Consider the following 14,718-nt stretch of genomic DNA (forward strand, 5'->3'; position numbering starts at 1 on the left):
CTAACATAGAGTGCACAGTGAATGTCTCTCCAGTAATACTGAAAATGGAGATAGTCATTTTCCAACAATTTCTATTAAAGTTTACAAGAGACAAATAGAAGCTTAAAATCAAGACAAGATTGGCTGACTGCAGAAAACAGGAATTTAATACAATCAAATACTGAAAATAGATTTGAAAAGTAGGCAGCACAGGGGGAATGACAACCCTGAGATTGTCTGGCGCTTCTGAAGAAGACCTTACCCAGCAGAAGGTGCAATCTGCCCATGATTTGCTCTCTCTTGCATGGAAGACACAGTGGAGCTCATTTCCACCTTACTTCTCTTCTGCTCTTGGTGATGTTCTCTTGTATTGGAGATTTAGTGGACTGCAGACAATATTAATAAATGGGGTGATATGGCATCTCGGTAACTGTTAGGGGAGCTGGAACTTGGTAAACCACGTTTAAATTTCAGTTACAGTTGTGAGATATTTGTGCACAGACGTACTGTGAGGCACAGATGCTACCAGTGGTCTATTACAGGTACTGATGTTTGTAATCCTGTTCTAATGTTATGGTAAAGGCAATAGTAAGGTTTGATTAACAAACGTAAATGGATCAAAGCATTTATTTTATTGGAATGTTTACACTCCTGGTGATGTGGTCGTTGTATGTCACTATTGAAGCACTTGTCGCATATTCAGTAATCTCTCTCTCATTGCATTTTGGCCATTATACACAGGGACCAATCTACATACACACATATATACTGAGGCACCACATGTATCTACCAAGGTAACAATAATATATACCATGCAGTGGGTGCCACAGTTCTTTTTGATATCACAGAAGTGGAAACATGTTAGATCTAGAGAACTTTATCTGAATGATGCAATTTCACCAGTCGAGGTATTATCGAGATATAATATGGAAGATAAGTTTAAGTCACAAGGTATGGTATGTGTTGTTCAACATCATGAAATATAAAATAATGTAAAAAATAGGAGATATGCAGGTTCCTTCAAAGTATGCTGAGTCAGTGTGGGCACAATGCAGTACTGCAAAAGCAAAATGGTGGACACTTCTGACATCTTATCTCATTACACGTCTTTACTTAAAGGAACCAAAGGAGAGGAACAATAAAAATGATGGTTCTAAAAGTATGCAGTATGAGTAGCTAGTAAATGATTCTTAAGAAATAATACTACAGCATTTTTATGGAAGGCAGAGGAGAAGTGGCGTTGTACCCGCTCAATTGCTGCAGGTGGTGCTATAAGGCTGGCTTGTGAAAGTGTGCCGTCAGTCAGCTGAAGGCAGCGGTGCACAGTAAGAGCAGCACTGGCAGCAACCGTCTGGCTGTCTTTGCAGGCGAAGAGGATGCAGGCTGCAGGTCCTCGAAGCATTCTGCGAAGAACTCGTCCACGCTGCGGTAGAGGTGGGTGCTCAGGTCAGCCACGGTGTGGTCTTGGTCTGGGTAACTCTGTCACAACAACAACCACAGCCTCAGAGAGACAGTTCCATGATGGCCAACAAATAGCCTTTAATTCAGAACAACAAAAATGTTAATTAGTTATTCAGAAAGCATCCTCAGTGCCAAAGAAAGCAGGAACTGGGAAATAACGTGTAAAGTAAATGAATAGGCCGACACCTAATGGAAACCAAGATTCCTGTCCAACTAAATCATACCATACCACTTTGCGATGTACTGAATCTTAATGAGTACATGTTTGCGATGTTGTTAAATTATTAAATTGAAGAAATAATGGTACTTCGAGCACAGTTACAATGAAATATGGTGAAAATGTTATGCAAAATAGTTTCTATTCAAAAGTATGCTCAACGAATGTGAACAATAGTAAAACTCATATTTATAAAATTGTATACAGTACTCTAATTCAAAATTCCATTATTGTAACCTACATATGGAGCAACACCGATAGCCAGTTAAGTTCAATATTATTCAAATTTTTGTCAAGCTCACTGTGATGCATTAAATATATTATAAAGCAAACTGTTTCATTTTGGACACAATATTTCAGTAGAAGTTGATTAACTACCACATAATTTGCCTGACAAAAGGGAAATCCAGGATTCAGTTTCAGGTGGAGTTAACTTTGACAAGATACACAAATTTTCATCGAGGGACTCAAGCTAAGTATCAGCTTTCATAGCTCAACAAATTGGTTATGTTATAAGGCAAACTGGTGAAAATATCAATAATTGATTGAACTGCTGATTTTTCAATGCACATAAACACACTTTTCTATGAAAACTTTAAAATTCCTCTATGAACTTACTCAAAAACAAATTCTATGTCATGATGTGAAATGAATCACAGAAAAATCGAAGTCCCAACTATTGTACTATGCAACCACTTCCCACCCAGAACTCAGATGCACAAAACGACACAAACTCGGAGCCTAGAGACAGGGCTCCTCACTCTTTTGAGTCAGAAAATTAATTCCCTCTCTCATCTGAGACCCAAACCCAGCTTAGTACACCCCACAAGCTAAAAGAATAGTTTCCTTCCCAGTAGCAGCCACAATTGCTCCTTCCTACTGTGCCACTCTGTCCTAGTGAAATGCATTACATTACAGTTTTATACAACTTTTGAAGTACTTGGTCAACACGAATTAACAGTTTTATAATAAATCACACTCAGGGATTGACCAAAATGACATCAAACATGATATACTGGTATGTAAAACGAATCTCTATCCTTCATCCATTGTTTCTAACCAGAGGCATAAATAATTTGCCCATATTTGAATTAGTGATATTGAAGTTTAGAAAATACTGTAGTTTAGTTTTGCATTCTTTCGTGTATGCTTTAAATGTTTATAAGTATGAATCAAAATTCAGTTGCTTTTGGTGCGAGTTCTATCATGAGATGAACCAGTGCCTGAGATGCACCAGTGCCTGCTGGCTAAGCTTTTAGACTGGCGCAGACTGCTAACTGCTGCACCTGCACCAGCCTTGAAACATTGTTACCACTCCTATATCTCGCCGGCCGGGGTGGCCAAGTGGTTCTAGGCGCTACAGTCTGGAACCACACGACCACTACAGTCGCAGGTTCGAATCCTGCCTCGGGCAGGTTAGTTGGGTTTAAGTTGTTCTAAGTTCTAGAGGAGTGATGACCTCAGATGTTAAGTCCCATAGCGCTCAGAGCCATTCGAACCATCCTATATCTCGAACAAGGTTCTGCAAACAGATTACTCTTCTGCTCAAAGAGAAACCCAGCATTCATTCTGTAATCGTTCAACTGAAGAACTACAATCATATAGTATAGATGATGAGAGACAGACAAGGACGGTTGCATCAAGAAAGGCTTTACATGTATGAGAGGATCTATCATTATCTGAAGGGGAAAAAAAGCAAAAATGCGCTGACAGAAAAAATTCGCAACCTCAAGGAGGAGTTCTGTGACAAACGAAAATTGGTAGGCGTGTTTCTACATCTGAAAAACGATACCTATTAACCCTAGGACGCCCAAACCTTTTTTTCTAACTTGGACGCCTAATGGCGGGGAGGGGGGGGGGGGGAGATTCGGCGAGTCCACAGGTATTAAATGATTTTACTGACGAAAAATTGTAACTTTCAAATTGGTTTATGTATTTTAACTAAGGCATCGGTTTATAAATGTTGTTAATTGTTATAAATATTGGATTGACTGAATAAAAAATTGACATATTACAATACAAAATACAGATGTGTTCATATACAATAGACTACTCTGAGTCCTCAACTTAAAGGCAAGAGACACACTTCACAATTTTTTCTGAATGTGTGTTACACACATGTTTATGATACTGTCCACAATACTGTTTTGGTTTGCTTAGATTGTTGTACGTCTGATTCTTTGTTTTAGCTTTTCTTACTCAAATATGGCACCGACCTTTCCATGCAGGAGGCTGACGTGCTTCTGTTGTTACTTCTTTGATTTTCTTTTGTAGAATAGTCTCCATCGATGGAACAATTTGGTTGGATAACGCTCTTGCATTGGCACTTCTTTCTTCTACCTGCAATTTCACTAGTCCCATCCCAGTTTGCAGATGATAAAGTTCCCATTTGTTGTGTTTCTTTCCATTCCATCTTGGATTTTGCTGGATCAATATGGTGGTTGTATTGATAGCACAAATGTCGATGAGAGAGTAAAATACAGATAGAGGCCATCTCTTTGTTCCCCTCTTGCAGATGTACATACGCTCCATTTGATCAATGGTATCAATTCCACCTTTAGTGGAATTATAATATGCATTTATCTCGGTTTTATTCTCCTCTCCTCCAACAGTGCCTTTATCTTGGGGCATTGATGACATCAGTAAGTTTTACTTGCTTTCGTTTTTGCTGTGTGGGACACCAAAGTTACTGGAGGCCTACGTGTTGGGAACTGCACGAACTCACTGCAGGTTTACAAAATAAATAACAGCTGACTGACATCAACAATCACTTCCTCTGAAAGTAAACTGATTGTTGTGAATATCAAGAATACCAACCAACAAGAAACTAACTTGCATTGTTGTAGAGATGAGAAATACGAAATCCTACTAAGGGAAATCTTCTTTAGCATGGAACCCTAAGGGGAGGGAGGGGAGGGTTTGTTGGACCCATAATAAGTTTATTTATTTTTTATTTCAAAGCAGGAATTTTCTATAAAATATATTGACACTAACGTTTCATAAATTAGCCAACAAACAATAACTCAAAGGGAATATGTAGTATGAAAGCTACTTGGGCAAAAGCAGGGGACATAAAAAAATTATGGGTTCAATGAAACCCCCCCCCCCCCCCCCGCCTTAGGCGTCCTAGGGTTAAATATCGCACCAGTCGCATAAGGGTAGCGCTAGTTGCGCCACTATGAGGATACAAAACAAGTTTGTTTTAAATGCATTAGTTACCTTTGAGGTTGGATGTGGGTGTGTCTGAAGTTAGTCAACAAACTGACATCCATTAACATTTATAAACCATTTGGATATGATAATCTACATTCAGAACCGGTTATCCAGTAAACAGTATGTAAGCGACCTTGGCTTTTGAATTATTTCTACAACAGAGTGATCACCCCACTACGCACTATGTGTTCCCTGCAAGACGATTATCCTGTTGAAAAACGGCACGACGATAGTATCACATGAACGGAAACACATGAGAACGCAGGATGTTCGTTACATATCAGCACGTCATCACAATTCCCTCAGACACTACCAACCATGACCTACTATCAAAACCGATGGCTCTACATATCATGTCACCAGGAGTAAAAGTCCTGATCTACTCCAAAACAATTGAAGAATTGGACCTCTTTGCAGGTCGCTGCCATCATTCTCACCAAAGATGGTCATCTGGGATAGTGCAAAACTGCAATTCATCGCTCAGCCCAATGCGAAGGCATTCATCACCAGTAAGTGCTTCCCAGTCCCAGCGCCACTCCAAACACAGCCGTTTGTGTACTAGTGTTAGCAGCAGCATACTCATGAAAATATAAAAAAAAGAGGCTGCTGCTAGTTTCCAAATAATGGTGCAGGTGTCCTCAGATGGCAGGTGCAGATGTGAAGAGGTTACGATGTGCTTGGTGCAAAACAGGGCGATCCTCTCTTGTGGCGGTCTGACATGGCCGACTTGAACTTTGAAAATAAGTATGCCTGCCCTCACGTTGCCATGCAGTCCAACATCGGGCCACTGTCACATCCTACTGTTCCACAAATCTGGATATTGCACGATTAGAGCAGCTGGCTAAATGGAGATTCAGAATGTAGGCCCTTTCAATCTCTTTTCAGATGCTGATAACGCTCTGTCAGGAGTACTCAGAATCTCCATCTTCTTCACAGTGATTACTCAGCATCGGACATTGTTGATGCTCTTTGTATTTCCTACCAGGTCTTGTAATAATACTAAACATGAACAACAGTAGCGCGCTTTAATGACAGTTCTACCTGACTGCAGATCTTATCATTTACCTACCTGTCGATAGTGTATGAAGTTATACTGAAATCCGCTGGCCGAAGTGGCCGAGCGGTTCTAGGCGCTGCAGTCTGGAACCGCGCTACCGCTACGGTCGCAGGTTCGAATCCTGCCTCGGACATGGATGTGTGTGATGTCCTTAGGTTCGTTAGGTTTAAGTAGTTCTAACTTCTAGGGGACTTATGACCTCAGCAGTTGAGTCCCATAGTGCTCAGAGCCATTTGAACCATTATACTGAAATCCTACTATGTTTTCATAGTGCTTCGCTGCTTTTGACAGGCAGTGAACTTTTGCAGAACTTAAGGAGGAACACTAACAATGACAGTTATTTCCTAAACCAGAATTTGAAATACCGCGCATCTCCCTTGGCTTACGTTGCACTGCCTGCACTGCGCTTCCTCAACCCTGCTCCGCGGCTACTTTTCTTTGCTTTACATTACTTTCTTTTTTTTCTGTTCCACTTTCCTCCTCATTTTCCTTTGGTTTTTTGTTTTTGTTTCCCTCAACACTGAAAAACATCTTGAAAATTTTTTATATTTACACTGATGTACACTGGCGGGAAAAATCTTAACACGAAAAAATAATACTAAAATGTAGACTTTCACGGCCGGAAATATCATGTCCATTATAATTATCCGGGCTGTTATGCCGTGGTCGGTTGATGAATTCTGTGTCGATTTCCAACGTTTCGTCTCCGACTGCGGGAGACATCTTCAAGGGGGTCCGTAGCTCAATGGAAGGTCCAACACACCGACTGGCTCGCTACTGACTGCCGCTAAATTCCGTGTCCGCGCGCTCCCACGCCGCGGCGTGACGTCACGTGTTTTGAAAACGTCAGTGCAATTGGCCGCTGTCCGTCTAGTAGACAGAAGAAGAAGTTTGATAATTTGCTACCTAATCAGACTGTCCGGCATTTAGACGTTTCCCGGACCGTTATCAATTTGTCCAAACGTTCGTTATCTGACGATGAGACATCTGTGCTTGCCAAGGGAGGAGATTTTGCTGTTAGTCCGCGTTTTGTGCCCACGGAAGAGATTATAGCCAGTGCAGAAGCAGGAATTCGCAGTGTGGATTCTGTAACAGCTGAAGAAATCCGTATAGAAACAGTAAGAATATTAGCCAATGCAAAACCGCCGAAAAGTAATATAACTGTGGGTGAGAGAAGAGCTTTAAAACTCCTGAATGACGCCGATAGTATTTTGGTTCTCCCAGCTGACATACGGGTGGTTATGGATGTGGCCGACTATCGGAGTAAAATTACTGATCTGCTGGATCCGCAAGCATATAGGAAGTTGAATAAGGACCCCACTAACACCGTTCTCAGAACTGTGTCGCGGTTAATAAAAAAGTCCTCCATTGAAGAGAGTGTACAGAAAGGTCTCTGCAATTCGGTTGCGCTACCACCGAGGCTTTATGGATTGCCCAAAATTCATAAAGAAAATGTGCCGTTAAGACCGATACTAAGTGCCATTGGTTCGCCCACCTACTCGTTAGCCAAGTTTTTGACTACGCTGCTAAAACCACATGTGGGCCGTTCGGACTCTTATATAAGGAATTCGACACATTTCATCAGCAGATTGAATGGCATAGTGGTCCAGCCGGAGGACATATTGGTCAGCTTCGATGTGGTATCGCTGTTTACCATGGTTCCACTTAATGATGTATTGGAACAGCTGGATCGAATTTTTCCTGCCGATATTTCAGAACTGTTTAAGTGTTGTTTGACGACCACATACTTCAAGTGGCATGAACAGTTTTATGAGCAAACGGATGGCGTGGCTATGGGAAGCCCCCTAAGTCCCGTAATTGCAAACTTCTTTATGGAGAAATTCGAAGAACAGGCCTTAGGTACTGCCAGCAAAAAACCAAATGTATGGTTCCGATACGTGGATGACACGTTTGTTCTGTGGAGACATGGTAGGGAGGAACTAAGCCGGTTCCACGACCATCTGAACAGTATAGACTCGAGAATTCAGTTTACAATGGAGGAGGAGGTAGACGGCAAGTTACATTTCCTCGATTTGCTTGTTTTTAGAAACGAAAATGGTAGTTTGGGCAACTCAGTATACCGCAAACCCACGCACACGGACCGTTATTTGCACCGAGATTCGAACCACCACCCACAACAGAAGCGGGGTGTTATCAAGACGTTAGCGGACAGAGCTAGAAATATTTGCGAACATGAGTTGCTTGACGCTGAGCTGGAACATCTCCACAATGCACTAATGAAGAACGGATATTCGTCCGCCGAAATAAAACGTGCGCTGAGGCACTCACGCAGAAATCATACTGACGTACAGGCTACTCCAAAATCTAAGGTTTTCCTGCCGTTTGTTAAAAATGTAACGGAAAGAATAGGGAGGATCTTGACGAAGCGGAATATTACCGTAATTTACAAGCCCACCAGGAAGATACAGGAATACCTTAAGCCTGCCAAGGACGCTCGAAAACCACTGGAAAAAGCTGGAGTGTATAGGATCCCATGCAGCCGTGGTGATGTTTATGTGGTTACCACTAAAAGAACTGTTTCTAAACGTTTGGAAGAGCATAAGGGAAATTGCAGAAGAGGAGAAACGGAACAATCAGCTGTTGCGGAGCATGCTTTCCAGCCAGGGAACCACAATATTCGTTACGAGGAGACGCAAGTAGTAGCGGCCACAAGCGGATATTACGAAAGGCTCTACAGGGAGGCAACCGAAATCGCTAAACACCCTAATAATTTCAACCGTAAGGAGGAGGGTGTGAAATTAAACGGCATATGAATGCCGGTGCTAAAGAAGATGTGTACCACCCGTCCACTACTGGGTGATGGCAACGGCGATCGACGGCGACGGACAGCGGCCAATTGCACTGACGTTTTCAAAACACGTGACGTCACGCCGCGGCGTGGGAGCGCGCGGACACGGAATTTAGCGGCAGTCAGTAGCGAGCCAGTCGGTGTGTTGGACCTTCCATTGAGCTACGGACCCCCTTGAAGATGTCTCCCGCAGTCGGAGACGAAACGTTGGAAATCGACACAGAATTCATCAACCGACCACGGCATAACAGCTCGGATAATTATAATGGACACGAAAAAATATATAATGTAAAAATGGTTCAAATGGTCCTGAGCACTATGGGACTTAACATCTGTGGTCATCAGTCCCCTAGAACTTAGAACTACTTAAACCTAACTAACCTAAGGACATCACACACATCCATGCCCGAGGCAGGATTCGAACCTGCGACCGTAGCAGTCGCGCGGTTTCGGACTGAGCGCCTAGAACCGCTAGATAAATAATGTAGAACAATGAAATTTTCGGAATATGATTGTCTAGGTAACATATTTAAGTGATTAACATTACAAGCTCACAGTTTATTGTTAGTATGAGATAAGCCACTGTAAATGTGAAATGCCGCTGCATTCATTCTGGTAACCGCCACAAAGTTGAATGTAAGCATACAAAAGGCCATGAATTTTCTTGTACAGTTGCTGGATGTCAGTTTGTCGTATGGAGGTCAATGCCTGTTGCACTTGGTCAGTCAGTACAGGGACAGTTATTGTTGCCTGTGAATGATGCTGGAACTGACGTCTGATGATGTCCCATACGTGCTTGATTGGAGACTGATCTGGTGATTGAGCAGACCAAGGCAACATTTCGACACTCTGTAGAGCATGTTGGGCTGCAGCAGCAGTATGTGTGCTCCTGCTGTCATACGAAATCGCACGCCAGACGGTAATTCCAGGTGTAGGTCCAGTGTGTGTAGCATGCAGACCAGTTGGTTGCAGGCCAGCAACTGGCCTCCTTTCCTTTAAAAGCACGTGGCCGGCTTCCTTCCCCATCCCTCTCTCACCCAATGGGACCGATGATCTCGCTGTCTGGTTCCTTCCCCTGAACCAACCAACCAACCAACCAACTTAACCAACACATGGCTGTCACTGGCACTGAGGCTTAACCAGCTTTCATCAGATAATACATCAGACCTCCACTCTACTGTGAGCTCTCACTTGACACCACTGAAGTCGCAAATAGAGGTAGTTTGGGTTCAGTGAAACGCATGTGTTACAGGGTGTCTGGCCCGAAGATTTTGTTGAAGTAATTAATTTCTAAGAGTTTAATGTGTCAATATGGTACCAACTGCTGCTCATTTTGCTGCTGGAGATGCAGTACTGCTGCGGCAGAGCCATACATAAAAAATAATGGTTTTCCCTCCCGGTAGTGCTATGTGGCCATCCCGAGTGCCGTCTTCTTGCGACCATACATTTGCATGAGCGCTGCTGCCAGCAATCGTGTACAGTGTCTACATTCCTGCAAAAATCCTACTGCAATATTGGAGGAGAAACAATCAGCTTCTCGTAGCCCTGTTACACAACCTCGTTCAAACCTAGCGAGGTTTCTATAATGGTGTCTTTGTCGTCTTAAAGGCATTCTTGACTAACATCAACACGCCCACATCCAACCTCAAAGGTAACTAATGCATGACTTTTGAATTGTTTCTAGGATAATCGTCCTCCGCATGTGGCATGCAACTCTGTGAACTGTCTGCCATTGCCGGCCGCGGTGGCTGTGCAGTTCTGGCGCTGCAGTCCGGAACCGCGGGACTGCTACAGTCGCAGGTTCGAATCCCGCCTCGGGCATGGGTGAGTGTGATGTCCTTAGGTTAGTTAGGTTTAAGTAGTTCTAAGTTCTAGGGGACTTATGACCTAAGATGTTGAGTCCCATAGTGCTCAGAGCCATTTTTTGTCTGCCATTCCATTGACTATCAGACCATGGTTATTGATAGAAGCTTACACTTACACATTTTCAGCCTAGATATTGTAAGGTATCACATCAAATATTTGAAGTGAAAAGAAGAATATGTGCTAGCATAAGCTGGCGTCAGCACACCAGGTGGCAAAGAGGTTGTGTGAAGATCGACAGAGGCCAAAGACAGACTTGCAGGAAACGAGCTGCCAAAGACAGACTTGCAAGAAATGTGCCGCCAATGCCCTCTCGGCCACCAGATTTGTCCCTGATAGAAATGGCTGGAACAGTCTAAGAAATCAACTGCATCACACCGCCAGCATGCAGAATATCAATGACCAGTTACAGCAGCTGTGGGCCAGCTAGCCTCAGGAGGGGATATAACGGCTCTATGACACCCTTCACAACTGAATCATTGCATGCATCCAGGCCAGAGGGAGTGCTGCACTTTTCTTGTCATTGAGTTTACTTACATATACTGTCAGTCATACTACAGCCTCTCGCAATAAATCTGCATCCCACACTCAGCATGCTGTTTATTAATGGAAGGCAACACTGGGGATGTAGACACATCTGTATGTTTTAGTTCAGTGGTCCTCAAACTTTTTTGCTTAAGAGCCAATATTGCCATTTTAGGGTGACACCTCGTGCCACATATGAAGAGACATGCGGATGGGGGCAGAGTGGCCACTCAAAGAGAAATTCAATTCACCAAACCATGGTTATTGACAGAAGCTTAGACTTACACATTTTCAGCCTACATATTACAAGGTATAACATCAAATATTTAAAGAAAAAAGTAGAATATGTGCTGGCATAAGCTGGCGCCAGCACACCAGGTGGCAAAGAGGTTGTGAGAAGATCGATAGAGGCCAAAGATAGACTTGCAAGAAACGAGCCGCCAACGCCCTCTCGGCCACCACCAGTATTTAGATCACTGCCACAGACCGGAGGGCCCAGTCAGTCAGTCATCCAGTGAGTCAATGTGTCTTGTCATCAGTCACAGTCCAGTGACAGTCGCAGCCGCAGTTAGCTCAGCGTCTTATTCAGAGTCAGGCAGAATATAGCGGCCAGAGTATTGTACATAGTGGGACTTGTACTTCACCAGCAGTGAGGCTAACGTGGAGTATTATCGAAGAGCTTGTACCACAACAGATGGACTACGTTAAGTAACTTCTTGTTCTTATGGGTAAAGAATCTTGTTATCACATGCATGCATTTTGTGTCATAGACAAGGATACCGGTCACATAACATCTTCTCCTTGCTTCCCATGGTACAAGCCTACAGTGACAACTAGACGACACAAAAACTGGCGACGAGTATAATTCAGTGTAGATTTTCCTTGCTTCTCTTGTTTTTCAGACTGCAGAGGTGATCGTATTCAAGTGTCTGCTAATTTATTGTTGTGTACTTGCATGTATTCCAGGACGGGAGCAGCAGAACTAATCAAATTTCTCTTTTCAGAGGCTTTGCTTCCTTTTTGCTATAAAATATTTGGATAAACAACGGCTACCCCGCCCCCTCCAACCCCTCCCCACGCGGCTCAACCTCAGTCGGCCAATGTGGTGGATCTAACACAAATTTTTCTGTTTCAGAACCAACAAATTGCTGCTTTGTTGACGACGGTACAACAACTTCTGGCTGCACACGTGGCGTCGGCCACACAACAACAACCAACCGACCGACTAGACCAACAAGTGCCGCCGAGCAGAACACCAGCGTTTCGGCAGTTTAACGATACCGAAGAGGAATGGCTCGAATACCTGACACAGTTCCAAGCATAATGTCAAGTTCATCGTGTTGAAGGTACAGTAAAACTCCAACACTTTTTTTTGATTGCGGGGTCCCCAGTGTTCAGGTTAATGCAAAAACTATTCCTAACTGCGTCTCCCGATGAACTCAGTTATGATCAAGTAATCGCCGCATTAACTAAATATTATGGCCAGTAAGTCCAAGTAGCTGCAGCTAGATATCAGTTCTTTCGCTTGCAGAAAAAGCCAGAACATATGTACCGTCAGTGGTTCAAAGAATTAACGGACATGACGAGGAAGTGTAGATTTAAATGTAGTGTGGCAACTTTCACGGTAATTTGATGATTAGGGATGCAATAAAATTCAGTGTCTCCGATAGCAGAATACAGGAACAGATCTTAAAGTACTCTGATCCATCACTACCGCAAGTGTTGCAAATTTAGAGCTATAGCGGCCAGTAAGTTTGACCGGGCCCCGATTTGTGGGGTCAAGTCGTCCCTTGATCGCGACCGCCCCAAGTAGCCACAGCAACGAGCGCGTACGCAGCCGCTCGGATATCCACAAAGACAGGTAAACAGACCTGTGAACTTAGTGAAACCTTGCCTAGATATAAGACAGGATTGTCCATCACGTAACGTAGCGTGTTACACGTGTGGAAATAAAGACGATGTCCAAGTAGTTTGTTTGCAACGGCACAAGTACGCCAGTCTTGCCCGCTCCTAGAACAAACAGGCTCGTGCACATGCAGTGACCGTTGTGTTTTCCAAACCTACAACAGGTTCTGGTAAAAGTAAGATTAAGGTTGTGCCTCCCTCTCGCCCTAGTGCTGTGCAACGACGTTCTAATGAACTATTTGTCTCGTTACGAATTGCCGGCGATCGTGTGAACTTTGAGATGGATATACAGTGAGTCCAAAAAGTATTCGTCTAGTTCTAACCTAAGTATATGTCACGTGAAAGGAAGGATGGATGGCTTGGATGGCTCTGAGCACTATGGGACTTAACTGCTGAGGTCATTAGCACTTAGAACTACTTAGACCTAACTACATAAGGACATCACACACATCCAAGACCGGGGTAGGATTCGAACCTGCGACCGTAGCGGTCGCGCGGTTCCAGACTGTAGCGCCTAGAACCGCTCGGCCACATCGGCTGGCTGAAAGGGAGGGAACATAAAATGTGAACATCCAGCCATATGCAACGAACCTTGGTAAGTTATTTTTATTGATGTACAAGGAAATAAATACATCCATAGCGATAACTAATTTTACAAAATGGAGAATTTATTCAAGGGCTACTTCAAAAAGTATTCGTCCTCTCAGTTTTTTTTAATTTACAAGCTGAAAATATGATTTCAATTACAAGAATTAATATTTAGTGGGGTTTCCCTTTGCAGCTATTACAGCTTGTAGTCATCTGGGCATCGACTTGACCAAGTTTGTCGTCAGAGAGGCTGGCATTTTGTCCCATTCGTCTTGAAGTGTTTGTTTTAGGTCTCTATTGTAAGAAATGTGTCTTCTCCTGATGCTATCTTCCAGTACTTTCCAAAGGTGTTCAATAGGATTAAAGTCTGGGCTCTGAGGAGGGGTGTTAAGTTGTTTTGGGGTATTGTACAAGGGTCACAGCCTTGTATTTAGAGGCATACGCTTTTGGTCGTTATCTTGTTGAAAAATGTAATTTCCGTGCAGGCCTAATTTTTCGGTGCTAGGATTCAGATTGTCCTTTAAAATATTGATATACATATAGTAATCCGTTGTACTGTCTATGAAATGTAATTTTCCAACACCTGCAGCACTCATACAGCCCCACACCATCAGGTAGCCACCACTGTGTTTAACTGTTGGCCGCATTCTACTTACGCCACACCATTCACGTGCCATCCGACCCGAATACGTTATATTTACTCTCATCAGAAAATATTACTCGCCACATGTCTTCCTTTTTGAATCTACACTCCTGGAAATTGAAATAAGAACACCGTGAATTCATTGTCCCAGGAAGGGGAAACTTTATTGACACATTCCTGGGGTCAGATACATCACATGATCACACTGACAGAACCACAGGCACATAGACACAGGCAACAGAGCATGCACAATGTCGGCACTAGTACAGTGTATATCCACCTTTCGCAGCAATGCAGGCTGCTATTCTCCCATGGAGACGATCGTAGAGATGCTGGATGTAGTCCTGTGGAACAGCTTGCCATGCCATTTCCACCTGGCGCCTCAGTTGGACCAGCGTTCGTGCTGGACGTGCAGACCGCGTGAGACGACGCTTCATCCAGTCGCAAACAAGCTCAAT

General features: G+C 43.4%; 1 protein-coding gene across 1 annotated transcript in view; it reads right to left on the reverse strand.

Moving 5' to 3' along the window:
- Positions 1 to 592: 592 nt before the first annotated feature.
- Positions 593 to 14,718, reverse strand: part of LOC126484123 (venom dipeptidyl peptidase 4-like) — a 411,056-nt gene continuing 396,930 nt past the window's right edge. The window contains exon 16 of the mRNA XM_050107505.1: positions 593 to 1,458. Coding sequence (XP_049963462.1) covers positions 1,282 to 1,458 — 177 coding nt within the window. The 3' untranslated portion in view covers positions 593 to 1,281. The remainder of the gene's footprint in view (positions 1,459 to 14,718) is intronic.

Source organism: Schistocerca serialis, chromosome 6, assembly GCF_023864345.2.
Source record: "Schistocerca serialis cubense isolate TAMUIC-IGC-003099 chromosome 6, iqSchSeri2.2, whole genome shotgun sequence".
Lineage (NCBI taxonomy): Eukaryota > Metazoa > Arthropoda > Insecta > Orthoptera > Acrididae > Schistocerca > Schistocerca serialis.